The 27,184-nt window shown below is 71.3% G+C and overlaps 2 protein-coding genes across 8 annotated transcripts in view; one reads left to right on the forward strand and one right to left on the reverse strand.

The window, feature by feature from the left end:
- The window catches only part of CCDC187 (coiled-coil domain containing 187), a 43,818-nt gene extending 30,218 nt beyond the window's left edge, over window positions 1–13,600 (reverse strand). The window contains exons 1-6 of the mRNA XM_045845918.1: window positions 13,406–13,600; window positions 9,242–9,346; window positions 9,012–9,124; window positions 5,520–5,582; window positions 2,183–2,688; window positions 716–808 (exon numbers count right to left, since the gene is read on the reverse strand). Coding sequence (XP_045701874.1) covers window positions 716–808; window positions 2,183–2,688; window positions 5,520–5,582; window positions 9,012–9,124; window positions 9,242–9,346; window positions 13,406–13,600 — 1,075 coding nt within the window. The remainder of the gene's footprint in view (window positions 1–715; window positions 809–2,182; window positions 2,689–5,519; window positions 5,583–9,011; window positions 9,125–9,241; window positions 9,347–13,405) is intronic.
- Window positions 12,528–27,184, forward strand: part of GPSM1 (G protein signaling modulator 1) — a 28,079-nt gene continuing 13,422 nt past the window's right edge. For 2 of the 7 annotated variants that reach the window (XM_045846390.1, XM_045846389.1), the window contains exons 1-8: window positions 16,175–16,367; window positions 22,891–23,112; window positions 23,882–24,017; window positions 24,227–24,369; window positions 24,887–25,010; window positions 25,189–25,304; window positions 25,919–26,074; window positions 27,053–27,161. In XM_045846390.1, the coding sequence (XP_045702346.1) occupies window positions 16,303–16,367; window positions 22,891–23,112; window positions 23,882–24,017; window positions 24,227–24,369; window positions 24,887–25,010; window positions 25,189–25,304; window positions 25,919–26,074; window positions 27,053–27,161 (1,071 nt within the window). In that variant the 5' untranslated portion in view covers window positions 16,175–16,302. Of the gene's footprint in view, window positions 12,721–14,924; window positions 15,266–16,174; window positions 16,368–16,397; window positions 16,505–20,520; window positions 20,712–22,890; window positions 23,113–23,881; window positions 24,018–24,226; window positions 24,370–24,886; window positions 25,011–25,188; window positions 25,305–25,918; window positions 26,075–27,052; window positions 27,162–27,184 lie in introns of those variants that run through there. The other 5 variants (XM_045846394.1, XM_045846392.1, XM_045846391.1 and 2 more) reach the window with 5 other exon arrangements.

A 27,184-nucleotide genomic window follows, 5' to 3' on the forward strand; every position in this document is an offset into this window, starting at 1 on the left:
GGACCACTGTTGTGTTTCGTGCGTTTTCAGCACGGCTCCCGGCACCTTCTCCATGTCTCCCCGCATCCCTCCCTCTGCCGTGGGAGTGGGGGGCCCCCGCCTGCCCCCCCATCACCTCTCGTCTGCCGGATAAACGCACCTGCCCTGCCGAAGCCCGAAGCCTAGCCCCCACCCCCCCACCAGCGCTCAGGTGGGTTTGCCACCTGGAATTCCAAATCCCAAACCAGGTGGGTCGGGGAGCCCACCCCGGCAGCGGGTCCTCCCGACGCCCGAGGGGGCGGGCCCTCGGGAGTGCCTTGCGCGACGCCGTGCGAGGAGAAAGCAGGCACGCCTGACTGCCACGCGTGTGGCGGGCAGACGCATGTGAGCGTGCGTGAGGAGCGTGAGAGCGTGGCCAAGGGCCTCTGGGGCAGAACAGGGGGCTTCGTGGACTCGCCCTTCGTCACAAGGGGCAGCTCCCTGCGAGGGCGGCCCCCCACACACAGCCAGGCTCCACGGTCGCCCGAGGTCCTCCAGGCACGGCAGAGCCCCCCCAACTCGAGCCCGACCCCTGGTGACCCCAGAGGCCCCCTGCACCCCACACGCTGGGCAGTCGAACAGGTGCCGGCGGCCAGCCGCCCTGCACGGGAAACCACGCGCCCCCCGCCCCGCCGAGGGGGCCAGACCGCGGGCTCAGGTCCCCGAGCCCTGCCGGCCCCGAAGGCACCAGACTCACCCCTGTCTTTGGCAGCCTTTCGGGCGCACCATGCGGAGGGCTTCTCTCTTTTACAAGAACAACTTTTCATGCTTTTGGGGTTTTCCCGTGGAACTTCAGGGAGAGAAGAGGCGGGGAGCGGGGAAGGTAAGCAGTGACGCACGAGCAGGAGCCCCCGACCGGGTCCCACAGCGGTCCCGCCCGCTCCCTGGGCCTGCGTGCCAGCGTGCATGGCTGAGCCCAGGGCTTGAGGGGGCGGGCGTGGCTGCCAGGGCCACCCCCTGGCAGGGCTGGGCTCACCACACCCTCCCTGACTCTCCACAGACTCTAAGTGTCTGGTGGCCCAGAGCCCCAGAGGACAGGAACAGCCTCCGGTCTCATCTGCACCCAACTCGGGGCTAGGTCTCGGAGCTCATGTTTGCTGAGTGAGTAAGTGACCGACTTGGCCCCTGGGTGAACCCAGGGCAGAGCAGCTGGCCCCCTGGGAGACGAGGAGTGAGAGTCAGAGTCGGAGGGGACGTTGCATGGCTGGGTCCACCCCTGGCTGGGCCGTCAGGGGGGCATGGAGACCCAGAGAGGGCAGAGGCCATCCAAGGCCCACCGTGGTGGACTGGAGGGGACAGCCAGCAAGCCAGTGAGTGCGAGAGAGCGGGCGGGGCCCACCAGGTCTCCCCAGGGGAGGAGACCGGCCGGAAGGGCTCTCGGGCCTCTGGTGCAGCCAGGTCCGGCCTCGGGCCTCAGCTCCCTCACCTCCCGGCCGGAGGGACCTCAAGACCCGGACCCACGAGAAAGGACAAATCCTGTGGGACTCTACTCCTGTAAGGACCTAGGGGAGGCAGAGTCACAGTAGGAGGTGGGGGCCTGGGCGGGGGGAGGGGTGGGAGTGGGGTTTCACGGGGACCGGGCGTCCGTGTGGGAAGACGGACCGTCCTGGAGAGGACGGTGGCGGCGGCGGCTGCATAGCGGTGGGACTGTCCCTGCTGCCACTGAGCCGTGTGTGCCCCGAGCCGGGGTGGGGACAGCCTGTGTTATGTGTATTTTACAGTTGTTTTAAACAAAGATATTACCTTAAAAGTGATTTTAACAGAAAAATCCCCCTGCCTCCTATAAAGAGTGGCGCGCCTGCCCAGTGAGAGGGTCCCAGGGCCACACCCCTCCCGTCCGCCCAACGGGGGGCACTGTGCTTGGAGGGTTCTCTGAATTCCCACCCTCTCCCTCGCCTCTGAACCCCAGGCCAAGGTGTGGGGCACGCACCCTGTGTCTTCGAGGCCCTCCGGAATCCCCTGCAAGCTGGCCCAGGGGTCCCTGGCGTGCGTCCCCACGTACCTGACCGCGATACCCATCAGCCAGCCCCACCCAGAGCCCCCGCCGCAAGGCTGCAGACTCTGGGCCCAGAGGACGCGTTGCGTTGCCCCCGGGTGGGTCCCCCCAGGCTCCCAGCGCAGCTCTCCCGCCCCCCCCCCGCCCCCAGGAAAATCTGCCACTGACCTGGGTAGGCCGGGGCCGCAGGGGCCTTCTTCAGCTTCTGGACCTTCTGCCGGGGGGCCGGCATGGAGGCCTTGTGGAGGTGTGAGGCGCTGGAGGGCATCGAGGTGCCCAGGGAGGCGCAGCTGCCCTGCCACCGAACCTGGGCCCGGATCTTGTCCCTCAGCTGCTCCAGCCGCGGGCTGCTGTCCCTGTGCAGCCGCGGGCACCCCAGCACCTGCGGGGGCCTCTCCGTCCAGAGCCCGTGCGGAGGGGCACACGACTCGTGGCCCCCGGAGGAGCCAGAGAGACGGCCCGATGACACCGAGCTGTCCCCATCCTTGCCCTCCTTGCCTGCTGTCCACAGCGGGTAGCAGCCGGCCTTCCCCAGGGCACCCGGCCTCTCGAGGTGGTCGGACCAGGCCACGAAGGGAGCGCCCCTCGGGGCGCCTGGCTGCTCACAGGGCCCGGGCCTCCTCAGGGCCGCCGCCAGGCCCTTCTTGGCTGCAGAGGACCGCGGCCCGTCTGCCCTGCGGGGAGACGCAGACAGGGTGGCACATCGCACAGCGCGCCCTCCGTCGTCCAGGGACCCTGCTGCTCCCGAGCTCTTCCCTGGGCCCCTGCACGTGGGCTGAGAAGGGTGTGGGGGGCCAGGAAAATGCCCCCGTGCACGGCAGTCCCGCGGCACCCTCTCTCCAGAAAAAACCCTGACCTCAACCCTTCTGTCAGGCACCAGGAGCAGCCTGGCCTGAAGGCAGGGAAACTGAGGCTGGGGGCAGAGGCCCAGGGCAGGGGCACTCTGGCCCCAGGTCCTCGCCCCTCACGGTGACGCAACCACCCTCCGGGGGAGGCCGTGCCGGGCGCGGCGACGCGCACCTAGGTGGGTGCGGACGCTACCTGGGCCTGGTGCCAGCCCTCATGTCCGCCAGTCCCCCGGGGGCCCCGGGGCAGAGGCGGCAGCACCCCCGGCTGTCTCTGGGGTGAGGCTGGGCCATCGCACCCAGGCAGATGGACACGGCCGCGTTCACGGGGCAGCCTCAGGGCCAGCTGCCGGCGTCCATTCCTGCTCCAGGTGGCCTGGCCGCCGCCCCGCTGGGCTGCCGGCCGGTCCCGGCGCCCCGCCCACAGTGGAAAGCGTAAGGATGGTCATGGAACGGGGCGGGCGCGGTGGGCTGCCAGGCCCTGGGCTGGTAACTGCCTGGGGGGCTTCCTAACAAGCTGCCTCTCGGAGGGGCGGGAGAGAATTCCAGGTGGCCCGTGACAGCACAATAACCCCGTGTCACTCAGCAACCGGCCCTGTGAGCCCCCGCTGGGGCGCCAGGCAGCGCCCCCCACCCCCCCAGTCCTCCCGGGGCTGCTGCGTGTGGTCAGGGAGCGGCCAGGGCTGGGGCCGGGCTCGCGGCTCCGGTCAGGCGCAGGAGAAAGGGGCCCACCAGAGGCCCAGAGGCTTGGCCGCCCAAAGGGGGCCCGAGGGCTCAGGCCCCGACTCCAGCACAGAAACAGCAGCCGCCTCTCCGGGAGCCCCCGCCGCCGTCCGGCTGCCTGGGGCTGGTCGGGGGCAGCGGGTGGGGAAGGGCGTGGCCCCTCAGCTCTCCCTGGCCGGCAGGTGCGCGGGGCCCCTTCTGCTCACAGAGAAAGCAGCCAGAGCTGCCCTAGCACCAGGACCCCAGGCCTGCTCGGGCTGCCTCCAGCAGCCTCCCCGTCACTTTTCTGGGGACCCTGGCAGGGCAGCGCTGGGGGGAGGCCCAAGGCTCTGTGGTCAGCGGGGCCCCCAGGAGGACAGCTGGTTCAAGTCCCGGCCCCGCCCCAGCCACAATGCAACCATGGGTGACCCAAGACCTCTCCTCGGCGCCCCCTGGTGATTGCGGGCCCCTGGTCACCCCTGAGCTGGTGACCAGGCAGGGAGCAGTCACGGAGTGGCCGAGGGGGTCAGGAGCTCTCATTAGGAATTAATTGCCCTGAAGGCCCCCCTTCCTGAGGGGAGCAGCCCCAGAGAAAGAGGAGTCTGCAGCCCAAGCAGGGAGAGGGGGCCGGGCTCCCCGCTGCCACCCCGGGTCGGTGCCCTGTGACACAAACGTCGCACAGAAACTCGTGGGCGGCCCTGCTCCACTGCAGCCCCCCGGAGTGACGTCCCGGATGGAGCCGCCCCAGCAGGGGGCGCTCCTGGCCCGGCCCGGGGGGCAGCCCAAGTACTGCCGGCAGTAGGGGGTGCTGGCTGCGGACGCAGCTCATCTGCCTCGGTCACTAGGTGTGGTCCAGGGGCCTGGGGCAGGAGGCTGGAGTTAGCCTGTGAGGCTCGGACCCCTGTCCTGCCTGTGGGGCGGGCTGGTGGGGGGAGGCTGGCACCCCGCCTCCAGGCAGGCCCTGTCCCGGGGTTGGGCAAGCCGCCCTCCAGCAGAGCTGTGGGCACAGGCATGTCCCTGCGACGCGCTGGGTTCCTGGGAGCGAGGGACACCGTAAGGGAGGGACCGAGGTGTCCCCCGCCCTCAAAGACTGGACAGCTGAGGGGACAGGCAAAGACTGCTCGCCCCCCTTGGGTTCCCAGAGCCCCCCCACACCCAGGCAGAAACCCTCAGTAGCCTTGCCAAGCGCACAAGCCCAGCCAGCGCCATCCCACCGGGCAGAGGCCTGACCCCTGTCCTGAAGGGCCACCGCCCCGCCCCGACCCTCCAGCCCCCACGTCAGAGTCCCCCTGGGCCTGCTCCTGAAAGGGCAGAGGGCAGTCGCTCGGGGAGGCCGTGGTGGGGCGGCCCCTCCAGACGCAGGGCCTGGTGCTCTTCCTTCCCACTGGCGGGAAGTTCGGCAGGGACCGAGGTGGGTCCCGTCCCTGCCGCCCCCCAGCAGCCTCACGGCGAGGCTCCCAGACGCGGCCCCAGGTCCGGAGGGCACGCGCCTCCCGGAGGCCTCGGAACCTCCCTCGCCCCGCCGAGACCTCTGCGGACGTCCAGCCCCCGGCTGCTCTGGCCGCAGCCACCCTGCCCTGCGCGGGCTCTCGCACCTGCTGGGGTGCTGCTGTCTCTGAGCTGGGCTGCACCCTCCCCCTCGCCCACGGGTCCCACAGGACAAGGCCCAGGGCGGGCCACACAGCGGAGGCCACAGCTGGGGTAGAGGAGCGCCCCCTGCAGGTTGCAGCGCTGCTCACCAAGCCCCAGCCCCATGCGGACCCCACCGGCCGCCCACCCCGATGCCACTGTCTCGTGGACAAAGAGGGGCCACAAACCAACTTGACCAGCTCAGGGGCGGCCTGCGTGGCGGCTTTACACCCTCGGAGACCGAAGGAGCCACGCGGGACGGTCTGAAATGAAGGGCAGGTCCCTGGGGGCAGCCACGTCCCAAGGGGAGGGGGCCCACGACCCCTCACCTTAGGGTCCGCGTGCTTGTGGTTGACCGTCGGCTCCGCCCCCCCCGTGTGGAAGACGCACGACTTCATCCAGCCCCAGAGGCCCCCTCGGCCTTTCCCGCCTCCCTCGTCCAGCACCGGCCAGGGTCACGTGAGCCCCTGCGGCTCTTCCTCTGACCGTTAACGTACAGAATAAGGTGCAAAACCGCCAACTCTGCAGCCCGTTTCCTGCGCCCGCTGAGGTGTCACTTCCCGGCAATTGCCATCCGTTTGGGTGAAATAAATTCACAAAAATTCTTACAGGTCTGGAGGTTTCTGAGGTTGACACTCGCTGAGGAAGTTCCTCCCCCACCCACAGAGGTGTGAGTGGGCCTGGCGCCCTCCCATTGTCTGTCCCCCACACGGGGACCAGGGGCCGCTGGGGGCGGGGGTGGCCTGGCGTGGCCGATGCTCCTGGGGGTGTCCAGTCCAGCTCCAGTCCCCAGGCTTGGCCACTGTCCCCACTCCAGGGTCCCAGCAGGGTCCGAAGCCAGGCAGCGGGAGCTGGTGGCCCTGGCGGGTCCCCAGGGCCAGGCTGAACCACCCCGGACTGGGAGAGTCACAGGGGGGGGCTCCTCAGCTGGAAGAGCCCACGGGGCAGCCCTCCCTCTGCCCCCTGGCACTCCGCAGCGGAGTGTGGCGGAGAGGCCTGACTCCTGGACACACCGCGCGCCCGCTGGCGCCCGGGGCAGGCTACTCGGCCCTCAGGAGCCGCTGCGCTCTCCGGGCTGGTGCGCAGAACTTCAGCCCCCACCGTGGGGGGCGTTCTTTGGAGGGTCAGAGACACAGGACACAAACGCAGACCAGAAAAGCCGGCGCCTTTGTCCTCACCCAGCCACTGCAGCCCAGACTGCCGACCCCACCCGCCGCCAAGCACGGGGCACCGCACAGCACCCGCAAGTGGTCCCTCCCCCGGGCAGCGGCTCTGCCCTCGCCCCGGGGGTGGGGGGGGCCCGCACGTGCTGGCTGCCCCGTGAGGAGCGGAGCCCCGGGCCCGATGGCGGGCGGGGCGGACTTCCCGTTGGAAGCTGGCAGCGCTCTGCTCTGATTAGCCACCCTGTTTGCCTGTCGCCGCCTCACCCTCGAGAGGCAGGTCTGAGCAGGCCCGGGCAGGCTCGGGGAGGGGGCAGTCCGCAGACCGCGGAGGAGAAAGGCCTGCCACGCCCGCTCCCCCGGGGGCCAGAGACCACAGGGCCCCGGGCGGTGGCATGGCGCCCAACCACCACCCACTCACACCCAGCCCTGGGGACGCAGCGGCCCCCAAACTGGCCTTGCAACAGGCCGTGCCCAGAAGCCACCCGGCAGCAGGGGCCGGGGGGGTGGGGCACAGGGGCCAAGGGGCCGAATGGAAGCTCTCTGGGGGCTGAGCCGCGCCTGGTCCCCATCGGGGGGGACGACCTGCCGGTGGCCGAGCCCCTGGGCACGTCAGACCCTGCTGCACGAGGGTACACACCGCCCCTCTGACGTGCAGGAGCGCACACGCACGCACACGCACACGCACGTGCACACGAGCACACCAGGGTCCCCAGAGCGGGGCAAGCGGGGCAGGCGGGGGGTGGGGGGCTGCCAACAGCCTTCGTGGGGGGGGTCTGGTCAGGGTGGCATCTCCCCTCCCCCACCCCGCCGGCCTCAGCGCCTCCGCCAGGTGCTCCCAGGGAGGCGGGCTGACTCCTCGACGCTGGCCGGGCCCCAAGGGGACTCGGGGCCACACGGAGGTGGCAGACGCCAGGGCGGGAGCCAGGTGACAGACAGCACAGCCAGCGACTTGGGAGACGGTTGGAGGCTGGGTGGGGGACGCGGTTGGGGGCGCCGGATGGAAGCGCCACCGAGGGGCGAGGGGCAGAGAGAGAGCCGAGGACAGAGGGCAGGGCCCAGGGCGGGGGCTCCGCGTCGGAGGCAGGGGCGCCCGCACCCCCAGACTCTCGGCCCAGCCGCGGCAGCCCCCTCTGCTAAGCCGGTGGGAACTGCATACAGTGGCCCAAAGAAGCCCCGGGCCCTTTCTGCGTGGGACAGACTCCCAGACCTGGCGGCAGAGAGGTTGGCAGGGAGCGCCACGCCCCAGGCCGGCTCCCCCCAGGCCCAGGCCCAGGCCCTGCCCCCTCCTGGTTCTCTGGCCCTGTACCCCCACCCCGGGCCTGCTCCCAGCACCCGCCCGCGCAGAACAATGCCTAGAGCCAGCTGCAGTTTGGGGTGCAGGTGCAGTTTGAGCCAGCGGCAGCAGGGGCCGGGCCCTGCACCCAGCATGCTCCCCGGGCAACGTGGGCGGCCCGAGGCTCCTCACGGCAGTGCTCGAGGGGAGGAGCTGTCACCTGGCCCACGGTCACACCACACAGAGCAGAGACCTGCCCTCGGCACCCCCCCCCCAGCTGACGGGCACAGAGCAGGGACACCGCCTCGGACCCCAGCGACCCGGGGAAGGAACCTGTGGGGACAGACACCCCTGCCCTGGGGACCAAAACCGTTCCCAAGGGCTCACAGCAGTCTCCAGGGGCCCTGGCTCTTGGGGGGCACGGCTGAAGGTCCCTTCCTGCCCCCTGCCTCAGCCTGGAACTCACAGGCAGCGGGAACCTTCCGGGAGGACAGGACAGCCCGGGGCCCGGGCCCTCTGCCCAAGGAGAGTGGGAGCCGGGCCGTTGTCGGCCACGGGCCCGCCGGCCGAGACCACATGTGAGCCGTCAGCCTCAGCTCCCTTGGGGCCTGGGACAGCGTTTACCCCCATTTCACAGATGGGGAAACCGTGGCAGAGTTCATTAGCTGACAATGCAGTGCCGCCTATAATGGGACCTGAGCCCACAGCACGGCAGCCCAGCGGGGAGGGCCTGGCGTTGACCCCCAGGGGTCCCAAGCCCTCAGAGGGGAGCCCCAGACGGGAAGACCCCTCCCCAGGGAACCACGATGGAGGAAGGGCGGCCAGTCTGCACGCAGCCAAGTCCGAGGAAGACAGGAAGGCTACACCACCAGCCTGACCTGCAGTGTCCTCACCCCTCCCAGCTGCTGGCTGGCGTCTCCCTCCCCACCCCCCACCAGGGGCCTGGGGCGGGCCGCCCCGCACTCACCAGCGGGAAGGCTCCAGGTGTCCCTGTCTGCGGAAGGGCACCAGCCAGCAGCCGTGGCCCAAAGGCCAGCTGCGAGCAGAGCCCGGGAGCCCTGGGCCCGGCCTTGCGGGTCCCCGGGAGGCCCAGCAGGAGGCTAGGAGGAGGCCCGCCCCGCCCCAGGGTTGCCAGAGAAACCCAGGCGTCCTTCCCGTGGGGCTGCTCCTCCGGGCTGCGTATAGCCAGCCGCAGAGGCCGGCGGAGGGTGCGGCACACCCAGGGGGCAGGCCTCCCCTCTGGGGCCCAGGGCACTGGGGGAGGGGGCAGGTCCCAGCTTGAGGGGAAAGGGGTGGGGGCAGGGCAGGGCAGCTCTCGGCTATGGTTCAGAGCCCTGCCCCCGGGTCTGGTGGCTGGCCTGGCCTGCTGGCCCCTTCCAGCCCACCTTCCCGGCTCCCCCCTCTCCTCAGGGAGCCCCCAGAGGCCACCCAAGTCTCTGCTGGCCAGGAGCCGAGGGGGCCTGAAGGTGGATGGGTCCACCCTGGTGCTTCTGAAAAACTGCGTGGGACGGTCAGCTGGGACGGGTCACCCTTGGGCCTCGAGACAGCACCGAGGGCCAGGAGGCCAGAGGTTGGAGGAGACGGCGCAGCACCTCAGGGGTCCAGCTACACCCACCTCAGAACCGGCAAAGCGCCCCCAGTCCTTGGAGTTGGCGTGGCGCCCCGGCAGGAGCACAGGGGGGTCGTGGGTGCCAGGCTCGGGGTCTGCGTGCCTTCCTGGCTGTTATACGGGGGTGCGGGCCGTGTGCAGGGGAGGGTGTGCTGCCCCTAGAAACTGGGGATCAGGGGTGCAGGCAGCCTGATGAAAACCCACGGTCCTCCCAGCACGGCTTCGGGAAATGTGGGGACGATGCCGGCAGGGGGCGCCCTCCCTCTGCCGCACCCTGGGAGCCAACCCTCACCCTGGGGTGCTCGGGGGATGGGGGTCCTCTCCGGCCTCTGCTGCCCTTCCCCCAGAACTGTGTCCCTCCCCCCTAAGTAAACCTCTAGAAACATACTTTTTTGCCAAGAAACTGTTCTTGGTGTTCAGGAATGCGGGTTTGGGCAGAGACTCGGAGTCGCCTGGTCTCGGGCCAGAGCCGGGCTCTCCAAGCAAGTTCAAGGTTGGGGCGGCTGTGTCCCTGGGCCGGAGGCTCCGGAGGGGGGCAACCCCCACAGCTGGCAGGCCCGGTGAGCCCGCCCACCCTCCCATGGAGGCCCCCACAGCAGCAGGGGGAGGGGCTGGGGGCCTGGGCACTGGGGGTGCAGGGCGCCCCGAGCTCAGGCGAGACCTCCAGCTGTGCGCGGGGCTCCGGCAGCGACCTCTGGACCGAGACACCCAGATCCAGCGCCCTGACCTCCGTGGTGCCCGAGGGCTGGCCTGATCTGACCTCTCTGCACCCTGCACCCCGGGGCCCGCGAACCCAGTTCCAGCTCTCCCGCCTCCAGAACGAGGGGCGTCTGTCTCCTCTCCCGCCCTCCTCGTCCGTCCACGGGAACTTCCGCGGCGCCGTCTGTTTAACCAGGCTCCCTCGGGGACCACGAGGACATGCAGGTGGTGGGCATGTCCCCCACCTAGAAGCCGGGAGGGAGACAAGTACCCCAGCCACCTGCTTCACCTTCCAATCAGGCTCACACCCACCCCAGCCCACCCCGGCCCCAGCCCCTCCTGACACAGCGGGTCGCTAGGGGGCGTTTTCACCAGCTCGTTGGGGTCCTTTCCCCAAGTTCTGAATCTGCCTGGCCCCGAGTTTTGACCAGTCCTGCAGGGAGGGGGAGGGGCCCTGGAGGTTTGGGTCCCCGGGCTGGGTGGGCTGGGTGGGTGGGGAGCCTGGGTGGGGGGCAGGAGGTCCTGCCCCTCTCTCCCTCCTTCCTGCAGCTTCCCCTGTCAGCCGCTCTGCCCTGGGGTGGGGGGGGGAACAGGCCTCCTCTGGGAGGTGTGAGTGCTCCCCTAACCCCCTGCCCCCGCGCCCTGGGAGATTTGGGGGTTGCAGGGGAGTGTGTCCAGCCCACAGATCAAATCATTAGGATCGGGGGCTTTCCAAGGGGGGCTCCCCAGGGCCTCCTGAGGACGCCCGCCTTGCCACAGGCAGGGTGCTACCCACCTCCGGCCACTGCCCTGTGCACCTCGGGCATCGCCCCAGATTAGGGCTGGACACGGGGACCCCGAACCCACACGGAGCCTGAAAACCATGCGCCGGACTGATCCGACGGTTCAGAAATTAGGGACTGGCTCTCCCTGTCCCAGAGCCGCTGTGAAGAACCAGCCCAGGACACGGACCGCCTGGCCGGCTGGGCCCCCACCAGCACACGACACTCAGCCCCGCCTGCTCTGGGGCCCTGGGGGCGGGGCACGGGCAGCTTGTAGGAGAGGGGGCCCCTGCGGAGGATGGGGGTTTCCGTGGCAACCGACAGCAGCCTGAGCTGGGAACTGCTAGGCAGGGGCTCCGGGAAGACACCCATGAGAGGGTGAGGGTGGGATGGGGGCCGGCCGCGGGGAAAGGACCCACTCTCCTGCGTCCTTTTCCGTTTCGTGGCTGCTGGACAGACAGATGGACATTGCACAGACACCCCACTGAGAGGGCTCCCAGCTGCCACATGCCTGCCTCAGGCCTCACACCCACCCTGGCGGCTAGAGTAGCCCCTGTCCACAGCAAGCTCAGGCGTGAGCCGTGCTGGCCTGGTGCGGGTGCGGGGTATGCGGGTGTGAGGGGCATGCTGGCCCAGGGCAGGGGCTTGCTGGTGCGGGGTGTAGCAGTCTGCACAGGTCCTGCCGTGCTCCCGGGTCCCACGCCCTCCAAGCCGGAGCACGGCCCCTCGCCCGCTGCCCTCCCTAGCCACATCCTCACAGTGAAATGGCCACACGGGCCCGAGCACCCCCTCCGTTCTCCCACCACCGTCCTGCCCCCCTGTAGCCCTAGCCCCTCACGAGAGGCTGGCTCCTGTCCCCGCCAGCCTACCCGGCTGCCCGAGGCCATGGTTGGGAGTGACAGTGTCTGGGGGAGGGTAGGGTGTTAGGGTCCTGCCTCCTCCACACGGGGCCGGGCATGGGGGTGGGGGGGGTGGGTGCTGGTGAGCGGATCCCACAGGGACCTTCTAGGCGTCTTCCAGGCCCTGCAACCACACCCCAGGCTCGCAGGTGGCGGGTCGGTGAGCACCCGGGGGCCAAGGTGAGGTTCGGGGGCCAAGGCCAGAGGGAGTGCAGCTGGGGTGGGGAGGGGACCAGGGGAGGATGCCCTGTTCCAGGGCCCAGGTGCCCAGCCGGCAGGCCAGCTCCGGTCCCTCAGCCCGGTGGCCCCAGGGCACCTGGGCCCCCTCTGATGCTGCTGCCACGTGGGGCGCCTGCACCAGCAGGGCAGACGCGTCCCAGCCCCCACACGGGCCTGTGTCTGGAGGTCCCCGCCCCGACCCAGGGCTCCGGCCAGGCAGGAGTCTGCCGCCGGCTGGAGGGGTCAGCACAGGTGCAGGTTTCTCGGCGACAGTGGCCCCGGCGGAGTGCAGGCGCTGCTGCAGGCCCTCGCCAGGGGCTTCCCGGGGAGACCCCCTGCCTGGCCTTGGCTGGAGAAGGGAGCTGGGCAGCGGGGGGCCGGGCCGGCTGGTGAGCAGCAGAGCCAGAGCCAGGCCGCACCAGCTCGCTGGCTCTGTCTGTGTCTCTCCCTCTCTCGCACGGTCTGTCTGTCTGTCCGTCTTTCCCTCCCTCCCTCTTCGTCTCTGCCGCTCCCCAGCACTACCAGTGCCGCAGCCTGCCGGGCCGGGGAGGGAGGGAGAGGGGCACGGACAGGACGGGGAGGGGGTGTGGGTCACGTGAGGCACGGGAGCACCGCCTATGTCGTGTGCCTCGCTTCCTCCCCACAGGCCCCGGGGCCACACACAGGCTGACACGGCTGCCAGCTGCAAGCAAGAGCAGAGGAATGCGGCGCGGCCAGGTGGCCCTCGATGACACGGGTGGAGTCTGGCCGCACGCAGCCTCCAGCTATTTCCGGGGCGTGTGCGTGTCATCGCCCGGCGAGGCGCTCAGGCCCCGCGTGTGGCCGGGCCGTTCCCTTCTGGCTCCCGGCTGCGTGCCCCTGTGGACCCCGGCGGCCCCTGCTCTCCGGGGGCTGGGAGGCCCCCAAGGTGAGGAAGTGGCTGTGGGTGACGCCGTGGTGGCCTCGTGGCATTGGGACACGTGCTCCCCAGACCGCACAGAAGAAGCAGCTCTCTCTCAGGGCGACGAGCTGATTGGGGCGGTGGGAAGCCGGACAGTCTCTTTGCCCCTAAGCTCTCCCATTTGTGTCTCTTTCCCGCCCTCCCCCACCCTCCCCGTCTACCTCCTCCCTCCCCGGTTGGGGATTTACAGCAGAGGTGGGCCAGGACCCCCCAGGCAGCCCCCAGGTTGGACGTCCCAGCCCCCCACTGGCCCTGGGGGAGCAGCCCTGCTGGGGGGTCCCCCCGCAGGTGGCCACAGGAGGAAGGCAGGGTCTGGGGAGGCGGTGGCTGGGAGCTGCCACGCCACCGTGGGGCACCCCCATCTACCCGGGCCCTGGCAGACGCCTGGAGGGCCACGGAGTTCGCAGGTCCCGCCGAAGCCGTGGGCCAGTTCTTCGTCCCTGAGATGGTCCCTGGGAGCCCGGCCACCTTCCCTTGGCCTGGCCCTCGTCCCAGGCCCACGGTGGCCTTGAGTGTCCACCGCCTCTGGGAGCCCAGGCCGCCCTGTACCCGGGCGAGCAGCAAGAGCCATGCAACTGTCCACTGGCACCTCCCACCAGGGCTGGCTGAGGACAGGTCCCAGAAGGGACCGGTCAGGAAACCAGGGTCTGACCTCAGCTGCCCTGAGGCCCAGCCCGCACGAGAGGGGTGTGCCGACCAGGCCGGATGCCAGTGAGCACTCGGTGACGGTGCAGGCACGTGGCAGGTCCCCGCAGGTAGGGCTGTCACGGCTGATGAGTCCCAAGGGCAGGGTCTTGGCTGTGCTGACGCGGGCCCTTAGCACTCCAACTGCAGCTGGTGGGCGCATGGCGGGGGGAGGGGGTGCCTCCGGGACCATCCAGGCGGCTCCCTGCTCGCATCTGGGCCTGGAGGGATGGGCGGGGTGGGAGACCGAGTTTCTTCCCTCTGATGCTCCCGTGGGGCTGAGGCCCCTCCGGGAGGGGACGGAAGGGGTGCTGGCAGCCCCCCGGAGCCCTCTGCTCCGCCTGGGGCACGCAGCACCTCGGGAACGTACAAGGAAGGCTGCAATGAGGCGCCCACGGGCGCACAGGCTGTGCGTCCCGGGGCTGGGGGAAGGTAGGAGCGTTGGGGGAGGGTGAGCAGGGTAAGTGGGGGGCCAGGCGGGTCTGGCACCAGTGGGAGGCAGAGTCAGGACGGGATGCTGCCCCCCAGGAGTTGCCCGTCCCCCAGACCCGTCTCCCAGGGGCCCCTGCTCTCCATGGACGGAAGGCTGGGTGGCCACGTGGCCCATGCATGCTGGGCCTGTCCCCTGCCCCTGCCCCTGTCCCACCTCCCTCTGTGGGTCCCGCTGCTGGGAGAGAGTCGGGTCTCTGGGCAGGAGAAGGCCCCTCTCTGGGCTGTGGGGTGGGTGCCCCCCACCCGGCCAGCAGGCCCGGGCCCCTGTGCACAGGCGGTGCGGCCCGAGGAGCTGGCACCCCGAGCTCTTCCTGCGTGCCGGCTCGGTGACCGTCTCTGTCCGGACCCCGCGATGCCCCGCTGCCCCTGTGGCACAGGGCCGCGGAACCTGTTCATGGGGGACAGAAGCGCGGCTCCGAGAGGGAAGGCAGTTTGTGTGGGGTCACCCAGTGCAGGGTCGGGGGGGGTGGCCCTCAGCCCTGCTCGGCCTGACTCAGAGCCAGAGTCTGGGGCCCGCTCACGGCACGGCACCCCCAAGGTTCGGGGTCCCCGGGGAAGCTCTGGTATGAGCCTGAGACTCTTCTGGGCCAGGGCCCCCAGGGGCCAGGTCTCCCCACTTCAAGGCAGGGAGAAAGAAGACCCGCTCTCGGCCACCCAGCTGTCCCTCACTCTGCCATCACGCCATGTTTGTCACAAGGGCCTTCATGGCACCAGGCACCCGGCCACACGCATGTGCACGCGGAGGCCCACACTGACGGCTTCCGGGGGACGCTGAGGCCAGGGCAGCCTGGCCTTGCCAGTGATGCGGCTCAGGGGGCGCCCCAGGAAGCAGGCTGGGGGCTGCTGCGGGCCGGAGCCTCCCCCTCCCGCCGCCAGCACTGCACCGCCCACCCTGCAGGGGCCAGCCGGCGGCCAAGGCCAGGAGAAAGGCCTTGCCGGGCTGCTGCGGTCGTGGGGGGAGGGCTCGCGGGCCGGCGGGCTGCCAGCTCCAGGCGCAGACGGTCCGGTTGCAAGCCGCCTCTCGGCCGCAGGAGAAGCAGAGGCCGGGCCAGCAGGCCCTTTGTCACCCGGCGTTTATTTTCGGTCCAAAGCCAGAGTCCTGCGGGCTGCGCGCTGCCTGGAGTCTGGCTGGGAGGCCTCGGAGTCCTTGTTCTGACCGAGGGCAGCGCTCCGGGGAGGGGCTGCAGCGCCCCGGGGAAAGTGGCCCCTTCCCGCGGCTGGACACGTCCCAGTCCTGCTCCTCCGTCGCAGCGCCTCTCCGGGGTTCGGAGTCTCCTGGCCGCGCGGGGAGGGTCTGGACTGAGGAGGGGGCAGGACCGAACCAGAAGGTGAGAAGGTGAGACCGGCGTGTGCCCCGAGGGCCTGCTGGGGGTCCCCCACCCCCGGCACCCCGGAGCTGGCCCTGCCCCCCGTGCCGCGTGGAGAGATGCCCTGGAGCGGGGCAGAGCCTGGGCGGGTGGATGGGAGGCCTCTTCTCCCACTCGGGCTCTAGGTGTTCAGAGGAGGAGGTGGCCCGGTGCTGGGACGCCGGCCGGACCGCGCCGGGTGGGCTCAGCTGGCTGCACTACCTGCATCCTTCCAAGTCCCCCCACAGATGAGGCCTGGGTGAAGAGGGCCACGCAGCAGCCGAAGGTCTCCGTGGTGAGAAAAGGGGGGACAGGGGCTGTGGCTACCCACAACTTCCAGGGTCAGGCCACACACACTCCTGACCCCTCAGCCGCTCCTCCCAGACCTGTGAATTCCCTCCCACGGGGGGGCAGAACGCGCATCTGTGACCAGCCCCTGCACCCTGGCCCTGGGAGGTCTCTCCGAACTAGGCAGACGGGCTCCCCAAGGCTGCACCCCACTGCCAGTGTGAGCCGGGGTGACTCATGCGGGGGCTGGGCCCGGGGAGGGGGCGGAGGACCACCGAGGCGGGGCGCCTGCCGGACAAAGGCAGGGGGCTTTCACGGAGCCCCACGTGGGGGGTGGAAGGAAGGGGGTGGGGAGGCCAGCAGGGCCCAGCGGCAATGTCCACGCCAGGCCTCGGGGCCTGGATCCCGCAGGGGCTGGGTCGGGGAGCCGGGGCGGAGGTAGGGGCTCACTCCAGCCCTCCGACCCGCCGCATCGGGCCCCGCCCCTCACGCCGGCCGTCCCCCGCGGGCTTCCTCTCCCCGCCCCTCCCCCAACGCCTGGAGAGAGGAGGGACCGGTGACATCACGGCCAAGGCGGGAGGGGCGGCGCCCCGCGCACATCACTTCCTCGGCGCCTCCGCCGGCGGGCCAGGCGGGCGGACAGTGGACGGAGGAGCGCGAACGGCGGACTGGGGACCGGTGGCAGGCGCTGGGCACTGCGAGCGAGGAGCGTGCACCCGGCCCTCGGAGACCCCGGCCCATGGCCGGCCCGGCCCCGCCCGCCGCCGACGAGCTGCCCGGCCCGGCCCGGCGCCTCTACTCCAGGTGGGCTGGGCGGTCGGCGGTCGGCGGACGGCGGACAGCGCGCGCGCGGGCGGCGAGCAGCGGGGACCGGGCGGCCCGGGAGGTGGGCTGCCTGGAACAAAGGCGGCGGCGGCGGCGGCGGGCGCGCAACGTGGCGGGTACTCGCCTTCACCGCGGGGTGGTGGGGATGGGGGCGCAGGGGTGGGAGCGCAAGAATCGGGGCGCCGGAGGTGCCAGAGGAGGGCGCCGGGAGTCGGGGGCTGAGGGTGTGGGAGCGGGGCCAGAGGGCGGTGCTGCGGGGACTGGGGCCTCCCAGGCCAGGGAGGGCTGGGGACCAGCAGAAGCTTGCAGGCCAGGGGTGGGCTGCTGCCTGCCTCACCCCACCCCTCGTGCACAGAAACCGGCTGAGGGACTGGCAGGGGGGCTGCCCGGCACAGCAGGTGTGGAGGGGACGGCCAGGAGCTCCCCTCCCAGGCCTGGCGTCTCCTCTGCAGGGCCATGGCCCAGGTACCGGGGGGGCGGGGGGGTGGGCAGCACAGCTGCCCGGAAGACCTGGCTGTGTCGTGGGTGGGGTGGTCTGCGCCCCAGCGGCCCGCCCGGCGCCCGTGCCCGGCAGATTGCACCGGGGTTGGGGCCTCGGAGCCAGCCGGCCAGGTGGGTGTGTGCCCGCACAGAAAGATACCTGCCTGCAGGCAGATTCTTGGGCTCAGCACCCCACGCTCGTCAGGGACGACTGGGCGGCCCTGCCCAGGGCTGCGTGCCTGCCCAGTGACTGCAGGCCCTCAGGGCTGTTCCACAGGGTGATGCCCTGGGCCCGGCCCAGGTGGGTGCAGGGCCCTCCCTGGGGGGCCGGACCCTGCCCACCTGCGCAGGTGTCCTGCTGAGTGGGACAGGCATGAGTGCGGGGCGAGGCGGTCGTGGGTGGCAGCTCCCCGGGGGGCAGCCCGGGCTCCCCTGGCCCCCAGGCTGCGGAGCCTTCGGGGGCCCAGCCAGGCCGCCCTCAGCAGCGGGCCTCTGCCGTGTGGCCGCACGTGGGGCGCGGGGGTGTGGTGGCCTCTGGAAGGCTCGCCGCCCCTCCCCTCCGTGGCCCGGTCCCTGCCGCCGGCCGAGACACAGCCCCCATTGTGTGGTCTCCAGGACTGAGCGCCGAGCCCCCGGCCTGGCCCCTGGGCCCCACGCTGGCGGAGGGCGCGGGAGGGCGAGGGCCTGCGGGTGGGTTTGCAGGCAGCTGACGCTGGAGGCCTGCCCTAAAGCCCCCCACCACCACGGCGCCCCCCCTCCACAGGACCCCCCAAGGGATGGAGAGCAGTGCGGGCAGCTTGTGCTCCAGGGTCGTCTGTCTGATGGAGAGGGGGTGCTTTGTCCCGGAGAACGGCAGGAGTTAATCTGGCTGCCACCGGCGTGAGCGTGTCAGAGAGACGCAAAGAGGGAGGGTGGGCAGGCTGGGGGGCCTCGCACGGCTGAGCATGGGGTCCTCATCAGCCTGGCAGTCGCTCCGCGGCCTGACGTGGGAGCCCTGGGTGTGGGCCGGTGCCGGAGCCCAGTGGGGACACACACCAGGCAGGACCTCGGCCTAGGGGACGGCTCCGAGGGGACACCGGGAGAGGCCTGGAGCTCAGCCCGGCCTCCCTGCGAGCTGAGACCCGCGCTGAGCCGCACTGTGTGGGCCGGGCGGGAGATCTGGGCTGTGAAGCCCCGAGCTTTCTGCAGGGCCCAGGAGGAGGCCCGTGGCGGGGGGTGGTTAGACCCAGCTGGGCAGCGGTGGCCAGGGGTGGGCAGGGCAGCTCCTGGTCAGCGCTGGCTTTGGGAGGCTGGCAGGAAGGGGTGGGAGGCAGGGAGGTGTGGTGGGGGCATCCTTGTCAGGTGGGGCCCCGCGGCAGGAGAGGAGGGGCCTGCGTTTCAGGCGAAGGCTGGGGGAAGCCCACCGCGACGTGGCGGTAGGGTGGCAAGACTGGCCACCGGCAGCCCGTGACCCCTGTATTGGGCGGCGGGAGCTCGGCAGATAGCCCCCAGGCCGCTGCGGTCTGGCCCTGGCCAGCGAGGGGTGCCCTGGGCAGACACGGTGTTGGAGCCTGCGCAGGTGCGCCAGCTGGGGCGGGCAGGCTGGCCGGAGGGGCCGGAGGCTTTGGGCCAGGGTCCCCCCGGGGGCTGAGGACTGGAGGCAAGCATTTAAGCGTCTTTCTAGCCAGATGGCAAATCCCAGGTGGGAAGGTCGCTCCCTGCTGGGGCGTGGGCGGTGAGTCTGGCAGGCCGAGCTAAGACCACAGCCCTCGGGGCCAGAGGACGCTGGCCAGCCTGGCCCGGGTCTCATGCTCTGGGAGTGGGGCTCTCGGCCGCCCTTGCGGTGGACAGGCCTCGGTGGGCGAGCGGCAGTGGCGGGGAGGCCGGCTCGCCAGGTGATGGGGCAGGCACCCCCAGGCCTGCGGAGGTGGTGCAAGGACCGAGGTGCGGGGCAGCGGGCCTGCCGGGCCGGGCAGCACCCTCAGAGCGCAGGAGAGGGCGGCCTGCAGCGCAGGCCGTGGGAGTGGCCCTGGGCGGCGGAGCGGGGGCCTGGGGTTGGTGCGGGCGCGCAGTTCGAGGGCTCAACCGGGAGCTGGGCGCAGAGGAGGTGGTCCGGGCCCTGCCCTGTCAGCGGTGCTGTCCTGGGGGTGGACAGTGGCATTGGACAGGGAGGCCTCGGGGCGGGGGGCAGTGTGCCCAGCCGGACTCCCTCCGGAGCAGAGCCCGGTGCGGGCGGGTGGCCCGGACCTGGTCCCCAGCCTCGGCGTCCACTGCCCAGCCCCTTCCCTGGCTCTGCCCTCCCATCCCGCCCTCAGACCTCACAGGGCCCTCGGGTCCTCCACCCTCCCCACCCCGCTCACCCCTGGGCTCCGGCCTCTCTGTTCAGACCCCAGGTGGGTCTCGGGGGTGGAGCACCCCCAGCTCTCTGGGTCCCCCCTCCCGGAGCTGCTGCTCCTTCCCGGTTCTGTGGTTCTTAGCTGCACGGCCTTGGAGACCCCCTGCCCCAGTGCCCACCTCTGAGAAGACCAGTGGCCACTCAGAAGGGGCCACCCACGAGGGGGGCACAGAGGACCTCTGGGAGGGCATGGGGTCACCCTGGGGGCTGCCGGGGTGGCCTGGGCAGGGAGGTCCGGAGAGACCCGCTTCTCACCACCATTCCACCCCGACGGGCCTGGACGGACCAGGGGCCCAGCGGGCTCTGAGCCTCAGTGGCTGGACGTGGGCACCCACCCCCACTCCAGGGGCCCCTCCCGCCGCCCAGGGAGCTCCACGTCGGCCACTACCTCCTTGGCCACAGGTGGCTGGGGGAGCCGGGAGTCCAGGTGGCTGGGACGTTCCAGGGAAGGACCCAGGGTGCAGGGCAGCGTCTGTGCCCTGTGAGCCCCCCGCCCGCCACCCCGGCCCTGGGCAGCCCCCCAGGTCCCGCTTGGAGCTCCCCTTGGGGATCCAGGCGGGGAACCCCACGGCCCCTAGATTGTTGGGGGCGCGCACACACACACACACGATGGCCGGGACCCGCACTCCACACCCGTTGGCCCTGCCTCCACAGAGCCCGCGCACTCCAAGTGCCGGGCCAGGCTTCAGGCCCGGGGGGCTAAGGGGGGACACCGTCCGGCTGGGGCAGGGCCTTTGGGGGGACGGGGCAGGGCTGGGCACAGACCCAGCCGGGAGGAAATCCCAGCCTTGCCTCAGCTGGGCCCTGGAGGAAGGAGGGGTGGGCGTCCCCAGCCTGCAGGGCTCTGCCCTGCTGGGCACCCCCCACCCCCTCCCTTCTCCCCTCATTACCCTCCATGGGCCTGGGCTCCTTCGTGCTGAGTGACGGCCGTGGCCCAGAGCTGGCCTCAGGTCAGAGCAGCATAACGGTTTGTCGGGGAGTTTGTCGCCGCCTCTGCGCCCTACTGCGTGCCAGCCCCTGCAGGGACGTCCTCTGGGCCCCTCCCGGCCGGGCCCGCCCTGTGACGGCGCTGATCCCCGGCTCTGAGCTGCCCTTGATCCCCCTGATCCCCCTCAGGCCCCGGGAGCCCCAGCGGATCTGCCCGGGGACCTGGGGTCCGCCGCAGCCGGGGCCTCCAGAGCCTGCAGCCCACCACCCTGGGGCGGCGAGAGGCAGGGGAGCCCGGGGTCCGGTGCAACCCTGGGACCGGCAGCCAAGGTGGGGCGAGGGCTGGCCGGCAGGGCGGGGGAGGCCTGGAGCCTGGCCATGTGGGCCGCCGCCCCAGAGGGCCAGCCGGCGGCGCTGAGCTTAGCGGAGAAAGCGGTCTGCAAACTGGTGTACGGCGCCCCCCGGCCCCGCCCCCTGCTGCTGCCCGTGGGCCTGGAGCTGTGGCTGTACGTGCAGAAAATGCGCAACCTGCGGAGGAGGAGGTGCGGGGCGCCTGGGAGGGGGGGCGGGGGGCAGGTGCCCGCCCAGAGCTCAAGGGGCCGCCAGAGGTTTTGGAGTAAGTGTGCTGGCCAGCAACCCGTATCAGACCCCCCCTCCCCAAGTCTGCATTCATGATAACTCCCCGTCAGGGTGCCGCCCACCCCCTTGATCTCAGGGCCCAGGCTCCCAGGCTGAAACCTTTGCCCTGAGACGGGTGGGGGTGGGGCTGGGCCCCCTCCTCCCGGGGAGTGCCCACGGTTCAGAGCCCGCGTCCCTTCCACAGTCGGCGGGGCAGGGGGCCGTTCACCCGGCCGCCGCGCAGGGACAGGCAGGCCCTAAGGAAGAAGTCCCGTGCGTGGCCCTCAGGGCTGACCCCTGACCCCGGGCCACACAGGCCCTGCCTGAGTCTGGGGTCCCAGGGACCAGGCCCCCTGTTCGCCACGGGGAGGGGGAGCCCGGCTCCCCGGGACGGGTGCCCTGGTTCAGGGGAGTTGTGGCTGGACAAGGGGCCTTGCGACGGCAGGGGGCTCCCCCAGAAGAAAGCTGTGAGCCTGGGGGGGCGCAGGGCGCCGGGTGCAGCCGCTGGGGGCGCTCTGCTACCATCGCCGGCAGCGCTCGGGGTGCCCTTGTTGCTGACCACACAGCCGCGGAGCCCGTGGCGTGCGGCCCCGCCAGAGGGGCTTTGGCGACAGGGGCGCACAGCCCTGTCCTCCATGGCTCTGTCTCCGCAGGGAACTCGTGGGGTTCCCCTGGTGACTCCCGAGCTCTCCGCGTGTCTGACAGCGGGGCCGGTGCCTCGGGCGCGGCGGGGCGTTGGGGGGCGTTTTCTGTCACTCCAAGGGTTTCCACAAACCCTGGGACCCCGACGCAGCGGGGCTGAGACGAGGACATCGGGGGCCGGCCTGTGACTGGCTCAGGGCACGGCTCCCGCTTTTCCGGGGTCCCCAGCTCCTCCCGCTGCGGGTGGCACCGCTGCTGAGGCCCAGGGGCCCCCCTGCCCTCCCTCCCCGCCCTCGGGGCGGCCTCCAGCTTGGGGTCCCTGTGTCCCCAGCGCATCTGTGTCCGGTGCTGACGGCCCTCCCGCCCCAGGGCAGGCAGGGCAGCGGGCCAAGCCCTGAGCCCGGGACCCACAGGACCCTCTGGGGCAGCTCGGAGGAGGCTGAAACCCTGGGGAAAAGTGTCAGGGCCCCTCCCCCTGGGCCCCCCGAAAAGGGAGGCCCAGAACCCCCAGAACCTGGGCCGCGGGGTTGGTCCCAGAGGGTCGGTCCTGGGGCAGACACTCGCCCGACAGCTGCGCCCTGGGGACAGCTGTCCTCAGGGGCCGGGCCCCACTGCAGGGTGCGGCTCTGGGCCCCAGGGCCGGGGGCTTCTGCTCTGCCCCAAGCTGGGGCGGGGGGCAAGGAGCCAGCACGGCCCCCAGCCGGGGCGTTAGGTGATCACGCAGGGCCCTGGGCCCTCGGGGCGGGGCCGGGTTCCCGGGGCAGGAACCGGGGGCGGGTTTCCAGGATTTGGGTTCATCTGGGGCTCGGTCCCTCCCACAGCAGCACCGTGGGGGGGCCGGCTGGCGCTCGGTGGGAACAGCTGTTTCCCAGGCCCGTCCTGGCCAGCAGCCAACGCGCTTCTCAGACTGGGTTGTGGGGCAGGAAGGGGTTGGGGGCCGGCTGACCTTCCGCTGAGCCCCCCGTGCCCACTGAGAACTTGGAGGGTGTGCTCCCCCCACCAGGGCCGCAGGCAGGGGGCGGGGCTGGGATCAGACCCTGTGCCTGTGGCCTCGGTCAGCTCACGGACCCTCCCTGAGCCTCGGCCGTTCTCCGGGGGACCAGGGCCGCCCCGGACGGCCCTGCCTCTCGGCAGGGTGGTCTGCCAGCCTCGGGCAGCCCCTCCCCGGGGCGGCTGGCACTTGGGGGTCGGGCGGCCAACAGTGTCCAGCGCTCTGCCACGGCGTTCCTCAACGTCGCCCCCCCAGGGGTCCTGGGCCCCAGCAGCCAGGCGGTTTGGGCACAGGCAACCCACACGGGTGTGCCGCCCCCAGCACCGGCCTCCGGGCGTTCACCCGATGATGGCTGTAGTGGTGGGTGCAGGCGTAGCACAGGCCACAGCTGGCCGGGGACCGTGGTCCACGGGGATGGCGCGGGGGCGTCCGGGTGCCCAGGTGACACTGCCCCCTCCCTCTCCGCCCAGGATGGAGGCCTCGTGCCTGGAGCTGGCCCTGGAGGGCGAGCGTCTCTGCAAGGCCGGCGACTTCAAGGCGGGCGTGGCCTTCTTCGAGGCCGCGGTGCAGGTGGGCACCGAGGACCTGAAGACGCTGAGTGCCATCTACAGCCAGCTGGGCAACGCCTACTTCTACCTGAAGGAGTACGCCCGGGCCCTGGAGTACCACCGCCACGACCTGCTGCTGGCCCGGTGAGCCGCGGGCGGGGGGTGGAGGGCAGGCATGAGGGTGGGGGGGTGGGAAGGGGCTGGGTGGCACCCCGTCGAGGGGAGCAGTAGTCACGACGTGAGCCTGGTGGCGGAGCTCTCAGGGTCCATGGGGGCCTGGGGGAGGGGCTGGGACGTGCCGCCCCGCAGCTGTGTTTAAGCCGAGACAGGGGTGAGCGTGTCTGTGTGTGTGTGTGTGTGTGCGCGTGTGCGTGTGTGCGAGCACGGGCGTGGCCCAGGGTCCGTGCCCCTGTGTCTGTGGGGCAGTGCGCAGGGTGGTAGCCCCCCGCTCCACCCGAGTTCCTGGCTGTCCCTGTCCTGTTCTCCTCCGGCCTCCGAGCCTCTGCCCGTGTGCTGTTCCTTGCCGGGACACCCTGCCCTCTCTGTGTCCTGCCCGCCTCCTGCTCTTTTGTCGGGCGGCAGCAGCCAGGTCTCGGCAGCCTTGGTGGCCCACCCCTCACCGGCCCGTGAGCCCGGTGCGGTGCTGGCGGGCACGGGTCCGAGGTGCACTGCAGGAGCTGTCGAAATGGCAGTTCTCACTGCCAGCTCCCCTCACCCCGCTCTCCCCGCCTGGATCCGGGGGCTCCGTGAGCCCCAGTGTCTGCAGGCTGTACAGGGGCCTCCCCTGCCTGGCTCAGTGAAGGGGGACCCTGAGCTGTGCACTGGGGTCCTTCCAGGGCCCCGCCCACCTCCCCGAGACTCCCCGCCGAGCTCCGCTCTCAGCCCGGCCCCTCTCCCCCTTCCTGCCCTGCAGGACCATTGGTGACCGCATGGGGGAGGCCAAGGCCAGCGGGAACCTGGGCAACACGCTCAAGGTCCTGGGCCGCTTCGACGAGGCTATCGTCTGCTGCCAGCGGCACCTGGACATCGCCCAGGAGCAGGGGGACAAGGTGGGCTGCCGCCCCCGCCTGAGCGTGCGGCCCTGGTGGTGCCCCCCCAGGTTCTTCCCTCCGGAGCCCCAGGGACAGCCCGGAGGGTGGGCGCCCCCCGTCTGCGTGCGTGCGTGCCTGGGGGCGGTGTCCCCACCCAGCGGTCCCCGGCCGGTGGGCTCTTCAGGGTTACGGCCTCGGAGGCGCCCCAACCTCGGTGCCGCCCGCAGGTCGGGGAGGCCCGGGCCCTCTACAACATCGGGAACGTGTACCACGCCAAGGGCAAGCAGCTGTCCTGGAGCGCCGTGCAGGACCCCGGGCACCTGCCGCCGGACGTTCGAGAGACGCTGCGCAGGGCCTCCGAGTTCTACGAGTGAGTGGGGGGCGGGGGCGGTCCACGGGTTCCACAGACACGCGCTGGGCCCGTGCTGACCGCGGCACAGCGCTCACACCTGGCCCGCCACACCCCCCACACCCCGAGGCCCCCGACTGTGCCTGCCAGCCTGGCCCCCCTGCCCCGCCCCCGCCCCAGGGCCTGCTGGGACGGCGTCAGCTCATCCTGGCGGAGCAGAGGCACAGGGAAGCTGCTGGCCAAAGCCCACTGTGGCTTTTAAAACACACATGAGGCTGGAAAAAGGGCTGGGACATTGGGCCGAGCCCCTGGGGGTCGGGGAACTCTTCCCGCTGGAACAGAGGCTGTGCCCGAAAACTTGAGTCCGGGCCAGGGGCGGCCGCCGACCCGAGCCTGGAGCTTGGACGGCACCCAGCGGTGCCGGAGCGAATGGGCGTCCTCGGCCTGCGGGGGTGGGTCCCCAGCCTGGGGGGGTGGGTCCCCGGGCCCTGCTTCCCTCGCACCGGGAGGGCGCGGCTCTGAGGGACTCGGCCCCCAGGAGGAACCTGTCCCTGGTGAAGGAGCTGGGCGACCGGGCAGCCCAGGGCAGGGCCTACGGCAACCTGGGCAACACCCACTACCTGCTGGGGAGCTTCGTGGAGGCCACGGCCTTCCACAAGGAGGTGAGTGGGCCGATGGCCGGCGGGGGGCGGGGCAGCGCAGGGCGGCCTGGACGGCTGCCCCGGGTTTTGTCTGGGCTCGGTCCTGGGGCTCCCGGGGCTGCTCCCTCTGGGCACAGGGACCTGGGGCCGGCCACCCTGGGCAGGCCGTGTGACCTCGGCCGTGGATCCGTGTCCTCAGCGCCTGGCCATCGCGAAGGAATTTGGGGACAAGGCAGCCGAGCGGAGGGCCTACAGCAACCTGGGGAACGCCCACGTCTTCCTGGGGCGCTTCGACGTGGCTGCCGAGTACTACAAGTGAGCCGCACACCCCTGCCAGCCGCCGGGGAGGGGGGGCCCGAGGTGGGGCGTGAGTCTGACCTCCCAGGATCCCCAGGGGCTAGGTGGATGGATGTCCCCAGCCACCCCAGACGGGCACACGGCCAGCCTTGGCTTGGGGCCTCCCGGTGCAGGGGGGACCCCCGGGGAGGCATAGCCGCACCCATGTGGACTTGGGAGTGCTAAGGCCCTCACTGGCTCCCGGGGTCCCGGCCTTGGGCCGGGACGCTCGCTGGGCCACCTGCCTCCTGGCCTGCAGAGCGGTGGCACCGGGCAGAGACCGGCTCAGGGGCACCGGGTCCAGCCCTGACGCCCCCGTCAGGACCCTGAGCCAGGCGTTGCCGTCCCGGGCTGCCCCGTGGACAGGCGGAGGCTCAGGAGGGTGAGGTGACTGGCCAGTGTGGGCAGAGCCTGGTGGGGCCTCCGTGTCCGCCCCCAGCTCTCGGGCACTTCGGCCATTGGAGGGAAGAGACGCAGCCAGGCCCCACAGACACCCCGGGGGGGGGTGGTCCTGGGGCTGGAGGCTTCCGGGCGGGGGCTGCTACCCCCACTGCGCGCTGTGCACCCCTGGACCGGAGCCGCCCTCCCCGCAGGAAGACGCTGCAGCTGTCCCGGCAGCTGAGGGACGCGGCGGTGGAGGCGCAGGCCTGCTACAGCCTGGGCAACACCTACACGCTGCTGCAGGACCACGAGCGCGCCGCGGAATACCACCTGCGGCACCTGCTCATCGCCCAGGAGCTGGCCGACAGGTGCGCGCACTGGGGCGCGGGGCGGGCGGATGCTGACCCTGCCCCCTGCCACCCCCACCAACCCGGAGGGCCCCTGGCAGTCCTTGCGGGCCGAATCACAAGCTGGTGACAGAGGCTGAGGCCAGGGTTCGAGGCCCTGCTCTGCCGCCGACCTCCAAGTGGCCCTGAGTGTGGGGGCCACACGGCCCACTGCGTGGGACTGGGGGTGGGACTGGTGGGCGCTGGGATGGCTGCTAGCAGTGACCCCTGGCACAGGCTGGTCTGGGGGCCGCATCCCAGTCACCCGGTTCATCAGCCCTGTAAGCCCCCACCCCACCCCTGTGTAAAGTGAAGAAGCATCAGTCTCTGTGGACAGACAGACAACCAAGGAGTTCTCAGCACGCAGCCCTGCACACCGGTCTGGGGGGGCCGTGGCCAGAGCAGGGGGCTCAGAGCCGCAGGCCATGGGCTCTCACGGGGGTGGGGGGCAAAGAGCAGGGCTGTCTTGAAGTCACCGGCCAGGAGGCATTGTTCCCCGCGGGTGGTGGGACGTTTGGGGACTAGGGGGTGGCGATGGTCAGATTGTGAGTGCAGGCGCTGCCCCCGAACCGCGTGCCCTAGAACAGCTACGCTTGTGTTAGGCAATCTCTGCCTCAACCTGAAAAATTCATGACCCCGGGGGACTAGGGCCATCCCTGTCCCCAAGGTGAGGAGGAAGCCATAAGGGTGAGAGCCTGGCTGGCCACTAGGGGGCGAGAGAGGCCACCGGGAACCCTGGCAGCCCAAGTGCCCAGGGCACCAACGCCACTCCGTGGCAGACCGGCCCTCCCCAGCCCCCCTGTGGAGCCTCCCCCCCCCCCGCCCACTTCCTCTGTCTTTTCTGCTCCTGTCACTGCTGGGCCTGACCACCTGGAGGCTGGGGGCTTGGCTTGGCCGGGCTGGCGGGCAGGCCGGGGGATCTGGGCGAGCAGACGTGAACTCGGTTTCCCTCCCCTGCAGAGTGGGCGAGGCCCGGGCCTGCTGGAGCCTGGGGAATGCCTACGTGTCCATGGGGAGCCCGGCGCAGGCCCTGACCTTCGCCAGAAAGCACCTGGAGATCTCCCAAGAGGTGAGTCGCGCCTGCTCCCCTCG

The sequence above is a fragment of the Phyllostomus hastatus genome, unplaced genomic scaffold (genome assembly GCF_019186645.2).
Source record: "Phyllostomus hastatus isolate PE091 unplaced genomic scaffold, TTU_PhHast_1.1 phas_contig_495, whole genome shotgun sequence".
Taxonomy (NCBI): Eukaryota; Metazoa; Chordata; class Mammalia; order Chiroptera; family Phyllostomidae; genus Phyllostomus; species Phyllostomus hastatus.